The sequence below is a fragment of the Heterodontus francisci genome, chromosome 29, assembly GCF_036365525.1.
Source record: "Heterodontus francisci isolate sHetFra1 chromosome 29, sHetFra1.hap1, whole genome shotgun sequence".
Classification (NCBI taxonomy): Eukaryota; Metazoa; Chordata; class Chondrichthyes; order Heterodontiformes; family Heterodontidae; genus Heterodontus; species Heterodontus francisci.
The window spans coordinates 37,689,254-37,709,774 of record NC_090399.1 but is presented as its reverse complement, the minus strand read 5'-3'; the positions used below and the strand labels follow the sequence as shown (position 1 = coordinate 37,709,774).

Here is a 20,521-nt window from a genome sequence, read left to right as displayed (position 1 = left end):
CAGTGTGGAACAGGCTGCAGGGAGATCAGGGATTAAATCCATTCACACCCGTTTCTGGTCACAATCCGATCTCCTGATCCCAGTGTATCCATCCCTCCATTTAAGTTATACAGCCCAGTGTTCACCAGCTGATATATCACAGCTTCGAGACAGTTCAATGTTATTATATTGTTTTAATCTGACCAAAGCTGACCCTCAATAATCTGTTTAAAGCTTCTGGTTAAACAGATCAACATAGAACACGTTAACATTTTCTTTAAGTGTGCTCTTTCAAAAAGATTTCTGTCTCTGGCTAATTAAAACCTCAATTCCCAAACAGCCCATAACTCTTGGGCTTTTCTCTCTCTCTTTGATGTTCAGTTCTGCTTCATGACCACATATGACTAATAGTGATCTGTTCCTCAGAATAATTAATTTCTAATTGTGTTAACCTGGGTCCCACAAACCATGGGATTTAATGCAACACTCAACGATACGTCAGATCCTCAAAGACAGCTCAGTGTGTGAACACAAACATCTGAGAGAACATTAAACTCCACAGAAATTTAACCCCTTATTACTGCCTCCTTCTGACATTCTCCTCCTGCCTGATATTTCTGGGGATCAGTCGATGTGATTAAACCCAGGACAGGCCGGGATATTAATGACACAATTGGAGCCAGTAGTCTGTCAATCAGCCTCGGTAATTGATATCAAGTGACTCAGTGTTGGGGAACGAGTTCTCACTGACTAACAAACGGAACCTGGAGCAGAAACTGAATCTATCAGGACCATCATCTCTGCTGCTCGTTCTGCCCCTGAGAGATGGGAATCTCAGTGGTTAACTGGATTGTTATTTCTCTCCTGTTTGGAGCAGAAGAGATAGGGAGGGGTGTAGGAGCTGAAGGAAGTGACAGAGATAAGGAGGGGTGTAGGAACCGGGGGATGTTACAGAGATAGGGCGGAGTGAAGGGGCTGGAGGAGGTGATAGAGATAGGGAGCGGTGTAGGCTGGAGGAGGTTACAGAGATCGGGAGTGTTCAGGTAATGGAGGGATCTGAAAGCAAGGTGAGAATTTTAAAATCAAGGTGTGACAGAACCAGGAATCAGTGGAAGGTAGCGAGCACAGAGGGTGATGGGTGAACGGTGTTTGGTGCGAATTAAGACATGGGCGGCAGAGTTTTGGAGGGCAGAATGTGGGTGACCAGCCAGGAATGCATTAGAATAGTCGAGTGCAGAGGCAACAAAGGAATGGATGAGGGTTTCAGCAGCAGATGAGCTGAGGCAGGATTGGAGTCGGGAGATGTTACAGAGGTTGAAATAGGTGGTCTTAGTGATGGAGTGAATATGAGCTCGGAAGTTGGTTGCACCTCAGACAGTTGCCAACAATTCCATTCAGAAGATGGAAGTCTGGGGATAAATATTCCATTCATGGACTGGAAACACTGGGACCTGCCTCTGGGCAGCTCTCAGTTGTTTTGTTTATTCATTAATTGAATAATTGATGTAACTGGATATCTCACCGCACTCTTGACCTGCTCTCTGAACTTGGACTGAGTCACCACATAAATAAATGTGTTTGTGCAGCAACTTAAATTCTGCAGCATAAATCCGACCTCTCCAAATAGATAAGAAGAATCATCATCAAAGTGATATGTGATGTTTAAGTAATATAAAACATATACCAACCACAGAAATATGAAGTTGCCAGATATGGTGAAGAGTAAAATCACAGACTTCCTTCTGCTCTCCATCTCTGGGTCACTGTGATTCTCTCCCTTGCTCTGACCCCTCAGTCCCTTACGGACTCGACTGGCCACTAAAATGTGTCTGACTGTCAGAACGTTGAGCAACAGGATTAAAGCAAATGGGATCAATGGAGTTAAAACTGTATCAAACCTGGCAAATCCCACCCATCCAGGATCAGTAAAATAGCTTGGCTTTGCGACACAGAACCACGGTAAATTGTCGTTTATCTCTCCAGGTTCATATTTAAAGAAGATGGGGATGTTTTTTAAACAAAGCAGAATGCTGGTTGTTGCTAGAACCACAGCAGCAGTTTTCTCGGTGCAATATTTTGTTTTCAGCTTCTGGCAACAAATGGCCACAAATCGATCAAAGGTGAAAGTGATCGTGAACCAGACAGAACACTCAGTGAATGTATGATTCAGGACAAGGATAACACTACACACAGGGGTGATGTCCAGGAAAGACACCGGGAAATAATAATAATGGATCATCCCCAGTATGACCTCAATGATAATGAGCAGTAGATCCGCAGTTGCCATGGCCACCAGGTAGCGAGTGGTGCAGGTGGAGAGGCCGCACTTTCCCCGGGACAGGATCATAATCGTCAGTAAATTAACTATAAGGGAGAGAAGGGAAAAGAGACTGAAAATTACTGATCAAACATTCTCCGTATCTGACCCAGAGAGTAAGGACAGGATTTTAGCACCAAAAACAGGGAAGGTAGGGGCGGGTCAGAGGTTAAAATTTAAACATCTCAACCCTCGGCCCCAACCCACCTTCATACACCATCCACCATCCACCACCCCCCAACCCCGCATCACATTGGGAATGGACCCCCTTCACCCTGTGATTGCATCTCACCACACCCCAGGGTCTGAACCACCACACCCCAGGGTCTGAACCACCAGGGTGTGGAAAAAACATCTCAAAACACAGAATATAATAAAGAGTAGTCAGCACATATTCCAAAAAGCAGGTCAAACTTGAATTCTTTGAATAATATCAGAAAGAGTGGATAAGACTAATATAGATGATGTAATATACATTGATTTTCTAAAGGTCTTTGATAAGGGAACACGCAGCAGACTTATGACTAATCTCAGATCAAGTGGAGTTAGGGGACAAGCAGCAGAATGGACAGTGAGCTGGCTACAGAAACAGAAAACAGGGAGTAGGGGTTAAAGGCATTTCCTCAGATTGGTGGAAGGTGGGAAGTGGTGTTCCACAAGGATCAGCGCTGGGAACATTGTCGTTCAGCATTTACATAAACAATATGGACTTGGGAAGCAGAATCACAATTTCAAGATTTGCAGACAAATCCAAGTTGAGAGTACAGTTGATACAGAGGAGGAATGCAACAAAATACCTGAAGATATTATTAATAGTGAATGAACGTGCACAATGGACGTTTAAATGGAAAATGAATTTCAGTCGAGCTAAGTGTGAGATGCTGAATTTTAATCAGAAAAATAAGGTTCCCTCATAAACCTTGGAAAATAAGCAGCTGAATGGGTTCAAGGGGGAAAGGGGTTCAGGTGAACAGATTCACAAATCATTTCAAGTAGTAACACAGATTAACAGGATCATAAAAATACATACAAAGCACTGGAGTTCGTTTCCAGAGGAATGGAATTGAAAAAGCAAAGAGCTGATATTAAACTAATATAGAACCTTGGTTATACAACACTTAGTGTACTGTGTACAGTTCTGCTCTCCATATTGCAAAAAGAGTATTGATGCACTGGAGAAGGTGCAATTATTTTAATTAGAATGATACCAGAACTGAGAGAAGTGTACTATTTATTTCATCATTAACAGTTTACTAATATTATTTACTGCCCTCGGTCTGATCTATGTATTATGAAAACCCGATATGTCTCTTCCTCAGTTATAGGTGCCTCTCCTCTCAGGGACACACTTTATTGAGCTCAGGGCAGAGGTTGGTACAGGTTACATGTGTCGAGACTCTGGATCATAGATAAGAACTGATCTGTCAAAACATCATCAGTTACAGAAGTGGACGATTCAATAAACACAGCCCAATATTCATCCTGTGTAATATAATAAAATTCACAAGTCATGACCCACAGATTCTCAGGACGACATTGGGGGAAGGGGCATAATCGACACCAAAACATCTGAAGTTTTCACGTAACTATAGGCAGAATAAGAATAAGTCATTAACAAGAGGATTAGAGTACTGTAAAAAATTGGTCCTGCTGTTTAACTATCAGAAAGTTGTTTCTGTTGGAGCAATTGAATGGGAGACAGAGCAATATCAATACATTTCACTTTATACACTTATTACTAAACATAAGCAAAAAACACTTTCAATTAATTACATTGTGAAAACACAGAGGAGCTTTATGGAATGGAGAGATCAGATACCAGAAACAATGATTTCAAAATAGAACCGGGTTATACAATTGTACTCAGTACAATTCCACAGTGACAGATACTCCCAGTAATACATGGTCACAGGGATCAGGTGTTCCACTCCAGTTCGTGACTCATACTCAATGCAGTTCTACAGTGACAGATACTCCCAGTAAGACATGGTCACAGGGATCAGGTGTTCCACTCCAGTTAGTGACCCACACTCATTTTGATTTTACACTGACTGATGCTTCCACTAATATCTTCACTCAGAGAGTTGCCTTCACTGAGGTCTAATTCAGCATTACACGATATTCCACTAAATGCAATAACATGATAATTCAGAGAGCCTGTCAATTACAGACAGAGATTTATTATCAGCCGAGACAATGGAATAAAACTGCAGAGATAATTCAGGATATTTGACATAAGGAAATGATATCACTGATCGGGTGTCTGTATAATGGTGACCACTAGATCAGCATTTAACATTTTCAGTCACAGAGTAAAACCAGAGACCAGCTCACACACAGATTTACACAACTTCAGTGGTTATAGTCACTTACCAGGAACACCAATGACAGCGATGATAGGATAATATATTTTCCCGATACTGTCAATTGTTTGGCGCATTTTCTGTGTGAAGGGATGTGTCCCTTTGTGCTGCAGGCAATCTCTCTGTATTAAACTCTGAGGTGACACATTGCCAGAGCCTGTAATTTATACCCTGTGGTATCACCCCGGGGATATTGAGGTTGCAACATTGTTCAAACTTTTTTTTTCAATTTGAGCAAACAGATTACGATATTGCATCAAGTCTGTGTTGTGATAGAATATATTTATTTCTGAGATTGAATTGGAAAACTCCAAAGACTGGACAATTCTGATCACATTAATTAACTAATGAAAATTGGAAGCTGTATTCTCCCAGCAATGAGGTTGTTCTTTCAAACACCATCAGTCCCATCTCTAGATCTCATGTTGTTTCAGTGCTGACCTTCACTCAACTGTGTCCATGCAGCAATTCAAAAAAAGAAAGTTAGTTTAATGATGGCCATGATATCATTGTCGATTGTTGTAAAAACTCATCTGATTCACTAATGTCCTTACCTGGTCTGGCCTACATGTGACTCCAGACCCACAGCAATGTGGTTGACTCTTACATGGCCGATGAAATGGCCTAGCAAGCCACTCAGTTGTATCTAACCGCTATGAAGTCAATAAAAAGGAATGAAACTGGACAGACCACCAAGAATCGACCTTGGCACTGGAAACGACAATGGCAAACCCAGACCTGTTGACCCTGCAAAGTCCTCCTTACTAACATCTGGGGGCTTGTGCCAAAGTTGGGAGAGCTGTCCCACAGACTAGTCAAGCAACAGCCTGACATAGTACACACCCATGGAATCATACCTGACAGACAACGTCCCACACTCTGCCATCACCATCCCCGGGTATGTCCTGTCCCACTGGCAGGACAGACCCAGCAGAGGTGGCGGCACAGTGGTATATAGTAGGGAGGGAGTTGCCCTGGGAGTCCTTAGCATCGACTCTGGACCCCATGAAGTCTCATGGCATCAGGTCCAGTATGGACAAGGAAATCTCCCAATGATTACCACCAACCGCCCTCCCTCAGCTGATGAGTCAGTGCTCCTCCATGTTGAACATCAGTTGGAGGAAGCACTGAGGGTGGAAAGGGCACAGAATGTACTCTGAGTGGGGGACTTCAATGTCCATTACCATGAGTTGCTTGGTAGCACCACTACTGACCGAGCTGGCCGAGTCCTAAAGGACATATCTGCTAGACTGGGTATGTGGCAGGTTGTGTGGGAACCAACAAGAGGGGAAAACATACTTGACCTCATCCTCATCAATCTGCCTGCCGCAGATGCATCTGTCCATGACAGTTTTGGTAGGAGTGACCAGCGCAGAGTCATTGTGGAGACGAAGACCCGCCTTCACATTGAGGATGCCCTCCTTCGTGGTATGTGGCACTACCACCGTGCTAAATGGGATAGATTTTGAACAGATTTAGCAATGCAAAACTGGGCATCCATGAGGAGCTGTGGGCCATCAGCAGCAGCAGAATTGTACACAACCACAATCTGTAACCTCATGGCCCGGCATATCCCCCACTCTACCATTACCATCAAGCCAGGAGACCAACCCTGGTTCAATGAAGTGTGCAGGAGGGCATGCCAGGAGCAGCACCAGGCATTCCTCAAAATGAGGTGTCAACCTGGTGAAGCTACAGCCCAGAACTACTTGCATGCCAAACTGCGTAAGCAGCATGCGATAGACAGAGCTAAGCGATCCCATAACCAACGGATCAGATCTGAGCTCTGCAGTCCTACCACATCCAGCCGTGAATGGTGGTGGACAATTAAACAACTAACTGGAGGAGGTGGCTCCACAACTATCCCCATCCTCAATGATGGGGGAGCCCAGCACATCAGTGCGAAAGATGAGGCTGAAGCATTTGCAACAATCTCCAGCCAGAAGTGCCGAGTTGATGATCCATCTCGGCCTCCTCCTGAAGTCCCCAGCATCACAGATGCCAAACTTCAGCCAATTCGATTCACTCCACGTGATATCAAGAAACGACTGAAGGCACTGGATACTGCAAAAGCTATGGGCCCTGACAATAATCCGGCAATAGTACTGAAGACCTGTGCTCCAGAACTTGCCGCGCCCCTAGCCAAGCTGTTTCAGTACAGCTACAACACTGGCATCTACCCTGCAATGTGGAAAATTGCCCAGGTATGTCCTGTACACAAAAAGCAGGACAAATCCAACCCGGTCAATTACCGCCCCATTAGCCTACTCTCAATCATCAGTAAAGTGATGGAAGGTGTCATCAACAGTGCCATCAAGCGGCACTTGCTTAGCAACAACCTGCTCAGTGATGCTCAGTTTGGGTTCCGCCAGGGCCACTCAGCTCCTGACCTCATTACAGCCTTGGTTCAAACATGGACAAAAGAGCTGAACTCAAGAGGTGAGGTGAGAGTGACTGCCCTTGACATCAAGGCAGCACTTGACCGAGTATGGCATCAAGGAGCCCTAGCAAAACTGAGGTCAATGGGAATCAGGGGGAAAACCCTCCGCTGGCTGCAGTCATACCTAGCGCAAAGGAAGATGGTTGTGGTTGTTGGAGGTCAATCATCTGAGCTCCAGGACATCGCTGCAGGAGTACCTCAGGGTAGTGTCCTAGGCCCAACCATCTGCAGCTGCTTCATCAATGACCTTCCTTCAATCATAAAGTCAGAAGTGGGGATGTTCGCTGATGATTGCACAATGTTCAGCACCATTCGCAACTCCTCAGATACTGAAGCAGTCTGTGTAGAAATGCAGCAAGACCTGGACAATATCCAGGCTTGGGCCGATAAGTGGCAAGTAACATTCGCGCCACACAAGTGCCAGGCAATGACCATCTCCAACAAAACAGAATCTAACCATCTCCCCTTGACATTCAACGGCATTACCATCGCTGAATCCCCCACTATCAACATCCTAGGGGATACCATTGACCGAAAACTGAACTGGAGTAGCCATGTAAATACCGTGGCTACAAGAGCAGGTCAGAGGCTAGGAATCCTGAGGCGAGTAACTCACCTCCTGACTCCCCAAAGCCTGTCCACCATCCACAAGGTACAAGTCAGGAGTGTGATGGAATACTCTCCACTTGCCTGGATGGGTGCCGCTCCAACAACACTCAAGAAGCTCGACACCATCCAGGACAAAGCGGCCCACTTGATTGGCACCCCATCTACAAACATTCACTCCCTCCATCACTGACGCACAGTGGCAGCAGTGTGCACCATCTACAAGATGCACTGCCGCAATGCACCAAGTCTCCTTCGACAGCACCTTCCAAACCCGCGACCTCTACCAACTAGAAGGACAAGGGCAGCAAATGCATGGGAACACCACCACCTGCAAGTTCCCCTCCAAGTCATACACCACCCTGACTTGGAACTATATCGCCGTTCCTTCACCGTCGCTGGGTCAAAATCCTGGAACGCCCTTCCTAACAGCACTGTGGGTATACCTACCCCACGTGGACTGCAGCGGAACAAGAAGGCAGCTCACCACCACCTTCTCAAGGGCAATTAGGGATGGGTAATAAATGCTGGCCTGGCCAGCGACGCCCACATCCCGTGAATGAATTAAAAAAAAAATTCCCCCTCATGCAGTGGGACTAATATCACTACCTCTCAGGTGGGCATTTCCTCCAGAACCAAAGATACTCTTGTAAATTTCTCCATGAACCAATCTCCCAAAATTACCCATAGTCATTCTATTCCTCGGCCCCAGAGATTGGTTCATGAAGATGGTTCATCACCTTCAATTAAATTCTGCTTTTCCTGAGTCTGGGTCGTGCACCTGGAATCACAATTAGAAAAAAAATAGTTTTCAGGATTCCCTGCAGTCGAAGAAAAGGAATCAAAGGATGACCAGTAAGGTCAAGCTGGTTTTTTGATACAGGAACTGGTAAAGGGATGTTCTGCTGCTGATGGATGAAACAGACCCAAGGGCAGTGTTGGTGCCATTGGAGAGAATCCTCCTCCCACTCATGAAGTGCCAGAGACTGGATTCTCTATCAGTCAGATGAAGCTTTCCATGGATAAGGAGATGTCATCTCAGTACTTCAGATGGACTGGGCCTTGTGTCCCCAATCTGACCCAGCATTAACAGGAATGGTGACTAAGGGAGCTGGAGTTTACCACTTGTGTCTCCGAAGAGTTATGGGTGATGTAAAAGAGGAGAAAATGATCTGTATAAATTTCACCTTTGATCCAGTGTTGGCCAGTGTCTGTACATTGGTCAGCTCTGTACCATCAGCCTCTGGAAAGGAAACATCACAATAAACAGAACTGAAACAAATTGGATGTTAGAAACAAAGAGTGAAATTCACTGTCATCCCATGGAATGGGGCCAAACCCACACCAGAAGCAGCAGTGGGAAAGGAAATGTAAGTGGGAAATGTTGATTCACCTGCTCAGTCCATGGCCCAGCACATTAGTGCTTCAGTGTCCTGGTTATTCCAGATTAGCACCTTCCTTCCTTCTTTTCCTCCTTCCTTCCTGCTGGGTCAAATTTCATCCAATTCTGATCTTCCCAATGATCAATACTTCAATGTTATTTATCTGTGTCCGGTTTGGTTTCTAATCCCTTTGTAACAGGCCTCATATGTGTTAACCTGGTATTGACTGTTACTCCTCTTGATCTGCAGCCAATCTGGATTAATTGCAAATAAACATTTCAAACACATGTATCTGGTATGAACACACCATGATCTGAGGATCTTTACTTTGTTCAGAATCCAGTTCCTCAAAGCTTTACATTTTTTGAGTCTTTTCTTCACCGTCTCTTGGGTCGAGTGACTGACTGTCTTTTGCAGCAGAGCTGCCGTTATCTCCCTCTGCAGGGGAATTCCAGCATTTCTCCATCTGCCACAACACAGAAACAGGTGTGGGCAGGATGGATGTTGCTGAGTGTGACTGCACATTTCCTACCTCTTTGATTTCACTCTCTGGTCCCTTGGACAGTCCTGGAAATGCACTGTCAGGAAATGCAGGGCATCTGAAGGACAGTCCTGCTCTTCAATGATGAGCTAAACTCAAAGAACTGAAGAGATCAAAGTGGGAACTTTCTCAGACTGAATGTCACACACACACAATATTCCAACTGTAAGCAGAAGAAAAGGATAAAGTAGAATGGGAGTGGACAAGGGCTCATCTCCAAAGGTTTCCAATGTACCTGTAGAGTGAGTGCTGCACCATCCCAGGGGCAGCTCCTGTGAATGGAGTGTTTCGTGGTCTTGTGCCGATCTCTGTGAGTGTGCAGAATGTGTCTGATTTCAGGTCAGTGCTGGATACAACAACAACTTATATCTGTACAGCACCTTCAACTTTATAAAATGTCCCAACGTGCTTCACAGGAGCATTTTAAAACAAAGCATGATACCGAGCCACAAAAGGAGATATTAGGTCAGATGACCAAAAGCCTGGTCAAAGAAGTCGATTTTAAGGAGTGTCGTAAAGGAGGAAAGCGAGGTGGAGAGGTAGAGAGCTGTTCGAATCAGGGGACCTTAAACAGCACGAGAGAGGGTTTAGGAGGGAAAAAGAACAACAGACGGCCACAGATGGACGTGCCGAGTGAGGAGGTCCCTCGGGAGCTGACTGTCCAGGAATCATCTTACACTGGCATGTGAATGAGTCAGAGAGAGTAAATCTCCCTCTACACTGTCGCAGCAAACACTCCCAGGGCGGGTACAGCCCAGTTAGATACAGTGTAAAACTCTCTCTAAATTGGTTCACAAAGCACAGCCGACTCAGTAACAGCCTGTGTTAAACACAGCGTACAAACTCTCTGACACTAACCAACAACACACACCAGCTCAGGTACAGCATGGTAAACAGACAGATTAAAAATCCCTCTACATGTCATTGTCAGGTCCTCCCAGGTGACGTATAGACTCACTTTACACACTGGTTAAGATACAGTCAACTTGTTGTATCAAAGTCAAAGCCGCATGGTTAGACTGTCACCTCGGCAGAATCCTGGACTGATGGGAATCTCAGTAAAATTCCTCACTTTTACAATCATTGAAGCTGCTGTTTCATCCCATCCTCAATACTGAGGGTCTTGGTGCCACCAGATCTGCTCTGTGAACCCAGAGACCTTTCTCCAGTCCCAGTTAGTGTGGTGATGATTCAACTTCTCTCTCAGCTTCCTGAGATACTGTTCACTCCAAGAATCTTTCAATATTAAAGTGATGAATATTAATTCTAGAATCTGTAACTTCAATACAGTGAGACTATGTGTCTGACTATGATTATATTTAATTTGAATACATTTGTAATTATTGACATTTGTTTGAATTACTTCCTTGAATATGAAATTGTTCTTTTCTTTCCATTTCCCAATTGATATGGTTTAAAGTCACTCACAGTGTCAGCTGCCGACTCCAGCCCCTCCCTCAGTTACTCCACTGATGTGGAATCAGGGCCGTAAACCCGCCTCCAACTGACATCACAAAGGAGCCAGGAGCCAATCACACTGTAGTCAGATGATGTCACAAAGCAGCCCTAGCCCCTCCCACTCATGGTGCTACAGGGTCACATGACCAAGCTCTGCTCCAGTCACAGAGTCACCACAGCACAGAAGAGAAACTATTTCTATTGGCAAAAGCTCTGGTAACCAGAGGACACAGATTGAAGGTGATTGGTAAAAGAAAGAGGTGATATGAGGAAATATTTTTTACAGTGAGTTGTTATGATCTGGAATGCACTGCCCAAAAAGAGCAGTGGAAACAGGTTCGGTGGCAACATTCAAAAGAGAATTGGATAAATTCTTGACGGGAAAAAATACAGAGCGACAGGGAAAGAGCAGGGGAGTGGGATGAATTGGATAGCTCAAGTAAAGGCCATGCATATATACAGGACACAATCATTCGGGGTCACATCAGTATGAAATCCTGCAGGAGGCATATTCATTTGGAGCAAATTCAATACATTATATGTAATAGGTATCAGGGCATCACATTTCAGATTGAGATGCACCTACAGCTGAGGAGAGGATTTAAACTTCCTCTGCAGTGAATGCCACTCTGTTATTACAGTCCTGCAGGCTGTTAACTGGGAACACAGAAACCTCACCATTTTGTAACTGCCAGAGATCCAGCTTGTTGATACCAATGTCAGCAACTTCATTCCCCAATCCAAGATACTCCATAACCAATAACTCTTCTGGATACAGGCGGTGTCATTGTGCGAATGAAATCCTCATTTCATATCACAATATCATTTTAGTTTGTCAGGTCCAATTGTATCTCAGGAAGGGCACTTGTGGAATGTATTGCTTCTGTGCTGGAGAGATTGGGACGATGGGCCCCTTCAAAAGGGTTCCAGTCACAGGTACTGACAGGGTTAATGGGGAAGTTGCTATATCTGTCAATCATCTTTGGAGCTGAGTTCCTAGATCCACTTTACCAGGCAACCCAACTTTTCAGCATTTGGGAAATGAATTAAACTCAATTAGATGGAAAGGGAGCCAGTAAAACACATTTAGATGGAAGGAAAGTACTTGCTTCATTCCTCTGCTGTAAGTGCACAGTTTGTTTAAAGCAGAAGAGCTGTTGGATTAATATTAGTAACTGTCCAGTCTCTGGATTGATTGTTTCATGGCTTGCAGTGCAGAGAATGGGAGTTATGGAGAAGTCCTCATCTGTCCCCTTTGCTTCAGGTTATTTGTTGATGCTGTCCTAGTGGACTGTGAGTGTAATTTCTGCTGCTCCTGTATTGTTTCCTACAGGAAGGTGCAGGGAGGGTCTGTTTGTTGCCCCCCAGTGTGGTGAGGATGCTGTAGAGCTGACCCTGCAGCCCAACCATGTGTTGAGGAATGTGGCAGACAAGAATTGTAGGCTGACCGGTCCGCAGGAGGTGACTGAGGAGGAGAGGTGTCTGTGCCAGAAACACTAAGAGAAACTAAAGTTCATGTGTATATTTGATCCTCTTTCCTTAAGAAAATGGGGTGTAATGTGATCTGCCATGTTGCACAGCAGATTGCTGACCTGCACCAGTTCCTCAATGACCAAGAACAACAATTAATGTAAAAGCTAGTGGAAAGTATCTTGACAGGAATGGAAAGCAACCTGACAAAAATGCACACGGTACTCTTCTCCACTGAGCTGGACATCACTAACATTGAGGCCAAACAGAATCAAAGTGAATTGACCTCTCTGAATGTACACACTGCGCTCTTTTCCTCTGCCATGGCGCTGGTTGACATCTGTAACTTGGCTTCCAAGTTGCTTGACAACAAAGGGAAGCCAAAGCCAGGGTTTCTGTAGCAGACATCCATTGGTTTCACTTAGTTCATATTATCACACCTCACTCTTCCTCTGAAAATGCATTGTTTTACCTTTGTGTTAAATTTAATCAGCCATGTGCCCACCCATTTTACCAGCCCTGTTACTATCCCCCTCACTGTCTGATAAATTTGAATTTCATGCCATTTGTAAACTTTGAAACAATGTCCTGTCGACTCAACTAAATCAGAAAGAACAAGTTCCTACTATTGACCCCTAGGGGACACCACTGTATAACCTCGCTCCAGACTTAAAAACAACCAGTCACCATTCTGCTTTCTGTCTCTGAGCCAATTTTATATCCATGCACCCACTGTCCCGATTAATCCAATGGGCTTTACATTTCTTAGCCAGTCAGTTATCTGGTACTTTATCAAGATATCCTAAACCATCATCTTTTTTTAAACCTATTACACAATAATAGAAGAGTAAATCCATCTGAACTCTCTGAGCTGATGGGTGAGGGAGGGGAAGCCATTTGAACCATCCCAGCTCCAGAATCTACAGTTATTCACATTGCTCTGATTTTTGTCTGTTCAATAGTTCCTGTCTGTTCCCTTCACCCATCTGTCTGTCTGGAAATCCATTCCATGGATGGAATGGATTTTCACTCTTTGAGTGAAAAACTTCCTGACCATCCGAAATTTAACTTGAACCGGTTTAACCTGTGTCCCTTTGTCTGTCATAATTTACCTTGAATAAATTCTGATCCATCTCTAAATGCCATCCACCATATCACGAACTTCTCTCCTCGAACCTGTTCCCTCCTTCCGAGCCTCAACAGTCACCAGTAGTTTCCTTCTTCCGTCTCGCCTTTACTGATTTTTTTTTTTGAAGGGTTGAAAAAGGGGAACAGGAGCAGGTAACAGAGCTGCTGGTCCAGCTTGGCTCCTCCTGCTGCCCTTCCCGCCTCCGGTGGTCGGGTAACTCGTTCTGCCAGAATGCGGAGCTGCCGACTGTCCCTCAGCTCTGTCATTCACTCAATTCCCGGAGGCGGCGATGGCGGCTCCGCCTTCCCACAATGCAGCGCGCCCGAGAAAAGGCCCCATCGCTCGGGCCGCGCAGCACTCTGGGAGACCAGCTGCATCCAGTGTGCTGAACATGGCAGCATTTTGTGACCAGCAGTGAGATGAATGAGGACTGATTGCTTTTGGTTGAGAATTATAACACCGTCCAGCACAATAGGAGACTTTTCTGCCCATCGAGTCTGTGCTAGCTCTTTCGAAGAGCAATCCAGTTGGTCCTGCTCCCCTGCTCCTTCCCCCATTCCTGCAATTTTCCCTCCATCAATTACTTATCCAATTCCCTTTTGAAGGCGACTGTTGAATCCATAACCACCGTCCTATCAGGCAGTGCATTTCAAATCCTGAGCTCTCGTGTAAAAAGTTTTTATTTTCTCCTGTCATCTGTAGTTCTTTTGCCAATCACCTTTAAATCTGTGGCCTCTGTTATTGATCCTTCATCCGTTGGAAATAGTTTCTCCTGATTTATCTTTTTCAGGATTTTAAACACCCGGATCAAATCTGTTTTTAGGCTTCTCTAAGGAGAACAACCCAGCTTCTCCAGTCTGTCTGTGTAACTGTAATAACCTCATCCTGGAACCATTCGAGTAAATCTCTTCTGTACATTGACCAAATCTTTTCTGTCCTTTCTGAAATGTGGGGCCCAGAATTGGACACAATTCTCCAGCTGGGACCAGACTAGTATTTTATAAAGGTTTAGCTTCACTTCAGGGGGGAACAGTGTGATTTTAATTACTGGAGTGGGGAGAATGAGGGGAGAGGGGCCTTGGCTTCGCACCGCTGGGTGAGGACAGCACCTCTGGCAGCAAAGCAGCCCCTAGGGAGGTAGGACCCTAGGAAGTACAGAGGGTCAGAGGGACTTTAGTGTACTTGTCCATCGATCACTGAAGGCAGCAGCACAGGGAGATAAGGTGGTTAGGAAGGCATACTTGCCTTTATCAGCCCGAGGCATAGAATATAAGAGCAGGGAGGTTATGATGGAGCTGTATAAATCACGAGTTAGGCCACATCCGGAGTACTGTGTACAGTTCTGGTTACCACACGATAGGAAGGACGTGATTGCACTGGAGAGGGTGCAGAGGAGATTCACCTGGATGTTGCCTGGGCTGGAGCATTTCAGCTATAAAGAGAGACTAGATAGGCTAGGGTTGTTTTCCTTATAGCAGGGAAAGCTGAGGGGTGACCTGATTGAGGTATACAAAATTATGAGGGTCTTAGATAGGAAGAAACATTTTCCCTTAGTGAAGGTATCAATAATCAGAGGGCATAGATTTAAGGTCAGGGGCAGGAGGTTGAGAGGGGATTTGAGGAAAAATGTTTTCACCCAGAGGGTGGCTGGAATCTGGAACACACTGCCTGAAGGGGTGGTGGAAGCAGGAACCCTCACAACATTTAAGAAGTATTTAGTTGAGCACTTGAAATGCCATGGCATACAAGGTGACGGGCCAAGTGCTGGAAAATGGTATTAGAATAGATAGGAGCTTGATGGCTGTGTTGTAGGGTATTCCCAAGCACAGAGGCACCTTTTTTTTAGATTAGAGATACAGCACTGAAACAGGCCCTTCGGCCCACCGAGTCTGTGCCGAACATCAACCACCCATTTATACTAATCCTACACTAATCCCATATTCCTACCAAACATCCCCACCTGCCCCTATATTTCCCTACCACCTACCTATACTAGTGACAATTTATAATGGCCAATTTACCTATCAACCTGCAAGTCTTTTGGCTTGTGGGAGGAAACCGGAGCACCCGGAGAAAACCCACGCAGACACAGGTAGAACTTGCAAACTCCACACAGGCAGTACCCGGAATCGAACCCGGGTCCCTGGAGCTGTGAGGCTGCAGTGCTAACCACTGCGCCACTGTGCCGCCCCTGTCGTAAATATCATAATGTTTAAATATTATTTGAGTAACCAGTAACATATTAATATTTGTGAACAGTGAGGAGGTTGCAAAACACCATGGGGCTCAGTTAACTTGACCACATTCCCCAGGAGCTGAGTAATCCAATCTCAAACAAAAGGCTAATTAATATGAAAAGCAGACACCCTTGTGGAATACTGACAAAGGTGCTAGCCTGTTCTTTTCTTTTTTTCTTTTGGGCCTCCTTATCTCGAGAGACAATGGATACGCGCCTGGAGGTGGTCAGTGGTTTGTGAAGCAGCGCCTGGAGTGGCTATAAAGGCCAATTCTGGAGTGACAGGCTCTTCCACAGGTGCTGCAGAGAAATTTGTTTGTTGGGGCTGTTGCACAGTTGGCTCTCCCCTTGCGCCTCTGTCTTTTTTCCTGCCAACTACTAAGTCTCTTCGACTCGCCACAATTTAGCCCTGTCTTTATGGCTGCCCGCCAGCTCTGGCGAATGCTGGCAACTGACTCCCACGACTTGTGATCAATGTCACACGATTTCATGTCGCGTTTGCAGACGTCTTTATAACGGAGACATGGACGGCCGGTGGGTCTGATACCAGTGGCGAGCTCGCTGTACAATGTGTCTTTGGGGATCCTGCCATCTTCCATGCGGCTCACATGGCCAAGCCATCTCAAGCGCCGCTGACTCAGTAGTGTGTATAAGCTGGGGATGTTGGCCGCTTCAAGGACTTCTGTGTTGGAGATATAGTCCTGCCACCTGATGCCAAGTATTCTCCGAAGGCAGCGAAGATGGAATGAATTGAGACGTCGCTCTTGGCTGGCATACGTTGTCCAGGCCTCGCTGCCGTAGAGCAAGGTACTGAGGACACAGGCCTGATACACTCGGACTTTTGTGTTCCGTGTCAGTGCGCCATTTTCCCACACTCTCTTGGCCAGTCTGAACATAGCAGTGGAAGCCTTACCCATGCGCTTGTTGATTTCTGCCTGTAACAAGGTGAAAACATCATGAGTAATCCTCTATCTGTGTATGGGTCGGTCATGCAGCCCCTCTACGCCTAGTAACCGCTTCTATTGGCTCTAATAATCAATGTATATCATCGATAATCATTGTGATTGGACCATGTCCGGCCGGGATGGGCTGAGTAACTGTTTGAAAATGTATAAGTATGGATGATTTTCCTTTGTTCAGTGGAGAGGCATCTGGACAGCCCAGTGACCTGCTCCCCGCTGGCGGAACTAAATAAACTGTTTGACATTGGAGCAGACCTGAGTGTCGAGTGATTCTTCTGGATTCATTCCCGCTAACAATTGGCGTAGTCGGCAGGATCAGGTGTAAGTCAACTCTTCTGCGACCCTGATATCCCAATCACCCAGCCTGAGCCGGAAATTAAGAGGACTGAGTCCCACATGAAGGCGAGGAATTAAGTGGGCGAAGGGAACGTAAAGGGGCAAGGGGGAGTTGGCTGAAGCCTGATCCCGAACTTGAGAACAGGATTCGGTGGTCGTTAATGCCATCAGGAATACTGGGTGAGTATCTTTAAAGCTTATCCCGGGGCCGGGTGGTGTTTCACGACCGACGAATGCCAAGTTTGTTAACAGGATCTGAACAATGGTCAAACGGTGGTAGGTAGTTCATTAAGAGCCGTAGGCTCTGTCAAGGAGGGTTTGGAATATATGTATGCATATATATATCATAAGCTTGTTTTATGAAATGCGGACAGACGTGTGACCCGACAGTTAGCCAGGAGACGGTCTACTACAAGTTGCGCTAGGTTAAAAGCAGACCTCTGAAAGTAGATTCTAATGGTTCTAATCCTACCCAAGCCTGGCCAGTGAAAAGATAGAGCTCGAGCGGGGACCAGAGGGGTCCCTTACCTGCCACCTGGCAGAGAAACATAAAAAGTTGATCTATAAGATGATTAAATCTAATTGGAATCCCCACGATCCCGCCGCAAAACAAAGGGAGTGGTGACAAAAAGAAGAAAAGCATTCACTAAGTTTATGGCAGAGCGACATAAAAGACTATGTTTTAGAGTAAAAACAAGTTACTGTCTTCGATTCGACTGTGAGAATGTTGGAAGCGTCCACGAATGAATTGAATTACTGGGATGTACAACTTGTGTTCTGTGGAACTTGTGTTCTGGAGAACTGACTGTCGTTAACTCTTTGTTGTCTGGCTTTAATGTTGAAAGCATGAGTCTATTAAGTTGTTTGGAATTGAATGAGTGTGAAAAGTGATTGTTGAGCGTGTTCATTTCGATTTAAGATTGTGTACCCAGGAATGGAATATAAACTTGAATTATATTTTAAGTTAAAGTTTTATTATTTTAAAGGTTGATTTTGCAACTGTGAAAAGGCAATGAACAATTTTCTAAGAGATAAGCTTCAGCCTTGAAGGTCTGAAGATGTTAACTTACCTATCTTTGAAAAAAAAGCACGTGCTATTCTGTTCTGCGTGTAGTTAATAAGTATTATAAGTTAATAAGTCTGAATTAAATTAATACTGTGAAGGTTAATTGACCTGTTTAGTTGAAAAAAAAACTGGAAATGTCATTTGCAACCACAATGAACTTTCAAGTTTAGCATGTCGAGTTTTGGGGGAGTGTTAAGTTCCGGACATAGGACTCACTCAAATAACATCGGCAGTTTTGATTTTTAAATATTTATTGCAGTGAATTGGAATTTGGAATCATCTTTGTTATAAAAAAAATCCTTGGATTAGAAACCTCTTACAAAAGATGCTAAAAGTTTGGAAACAATTGGAATTTAATCTAAAATGTTGTCTTTCCTGATGGAGATGGTTTCCTTTGAAGTTGATAATGTTACTAAAGATTTTGTTGTTTGAAAATCCTAAGGATACCGAAAAACATTTAAAATGGAGTTTAGTTCTTTTCCATTTAAAAAAAGGTTACGTAAAGCGTCGCAGCGGAGAATGCTTTGCTCCGCCCATTTGGAGACAAGCAAGAAATTAACCTTGCTGCAACTATCTTTATCAATGAGACAAAGTGCTTGAGAAGGAGAAATAGTTGCAAGCACTTCTGTCTTTACGAAAAAAAATGCAATATCACCAAGTCTGGGCATAAGAAATTGGAATCGATAAACAAAATTAAATTGATATGAGTGGTTATTTAAAGCACTCAAAGGGAAATTTCCTGTTATTTGAATTTGGAATAATCTGAGATGTCGAAAATCCAGTTGAATTTGGCAAGTTATTTAAAGAATTAAAATGTCATCTAAGGTAAAAAAAAACAATATATCGTAATGCCTGGAATCAAATGGAAATGTTTGATTTCTGTTTTAAGGAATTATGAATATTGATGTAAAGGCTCTCCAGGGCTCAAAATGAAATAGAATTATAATTAATAGGAATTGGCAATTAGATCTGGCTGATGCAAGAGCTAATAAAGGAATTCTGGGTATAAACAAATGGTGAAATTAGAATTCAAACAGCTAAAATAATATCGTGTGAAATTTCCAAGAAGTCTAGAATTTTCCAATGAAAGTCAGGAAAGTGTAGATAAGACTGGCAATTGTTAGTTTTCTCTTGGAGATATGAGTTTTTAGGAGAGCTACATTTGAAAGTCTGGCCATTTTTGATCTTTTGATAAGATCACCTGACGAACGGGTCTCAAACATGTTTACTGACTTGAGAAACAGCATGGCATGTAATGTTCAATGCAGCCAGTGCAGTGAGACAACTCACATAGAGAAAATGACTTTATAATAATTAGGATAAATTAAACACCTTAATAATGACAGGAAGGGCAATGAGGTTGCCAGGGGATGTCATAGCAGGTAGTGAGGAAATAGGACCCGCAAGAGAAAGGGTTGAAAGATTTTTGAAGGAGTTGTGCAGACAACTGCACAAGGTGAGGCAAGAGGTTCTATAGAAACATGATAGAGGAACAGACAAAGTGCCTGTTGTGGGAGACAAAGTAATGGTAAAGAGAAGGGCCGATGGAAACATAGGTCCCAACTGAAGGTATGTAAAGACAACAGCAAATGATAGACTCCGAAATAAACACCAACTGATACGCAAAGAGATACCGGGAATGGTAGAATACACTTGAGAATGGACTACTCGGGGGGCTGGGAATAATGGTATTATTGATAGGTATTTGGATTATTATTTGATGGGATACTAACTGGGCAAGGATTGTGGGGAACGAAGCCCGAGCGTGATGGGACCATATAGATAATTTCGAAAGAGTAGAGATGATAAGAATATAAATTAACTCCTGGTTTCCCCAGGACATGTTCGGTCCTCACAGGTAGACATGTATCCCTCGTCAGGGGATACTCACAACATGGACAAGTACTAACACCTGGTGACCACCGGGGCAGTGTGTTTATATTACAGATATAACCACTAGTGGCGAATGGGAAAGAACCGGACTGCAGTGGCTGTGGGGCCTGATGCTAATATCCGGAGAGGAAGAACAAAGACCCGGTAATGGATGCACACGGATTAATGAAAGGAGTATTAATATGGACTATATGAATTATGGGGCATTGCACAACATGTTGGATGGGAAGTGTATAACGGTGAGTAAACCTACTTGACTGCATGGCTTACGGTGAATCCGGGCAAAGATGCAGTATGTGTACGGTGTTCCACAGATGACCGTGCTAACTGCGTGACCAGACAG

The 20,521-nt window shown here is 44.4% G+C and overlaps 1 protein-coding gene across 1 annotated transcript; it reads right to left on the bottom strand.

Annotated features, from left to right (window-relative positions):
• Nucleotides 1-1,510: 1,510 nt before the first annotated feature.
• Nucleotides 1,511-4,739, bottom strand: LOC137346011 (probable G-protein coupled receptor 139; the record flags this gene model as incomplete). The annotated part of the gene is made up of 2 exons (XM_068009312.1): nucleotides 4,670-4,739; nucleotides 1,511-2,343 (listed from the first exon to the last, which is right to left on the bottom strand). Coding segments are annotated over exons 1-2 (900 nt in total), but the record flags the coding sequence as incomplete, so codon positions are not given.
• Between the last annotated feature and the right edge of the window lie 15,782 nt (nucleotides 4,740-20,521).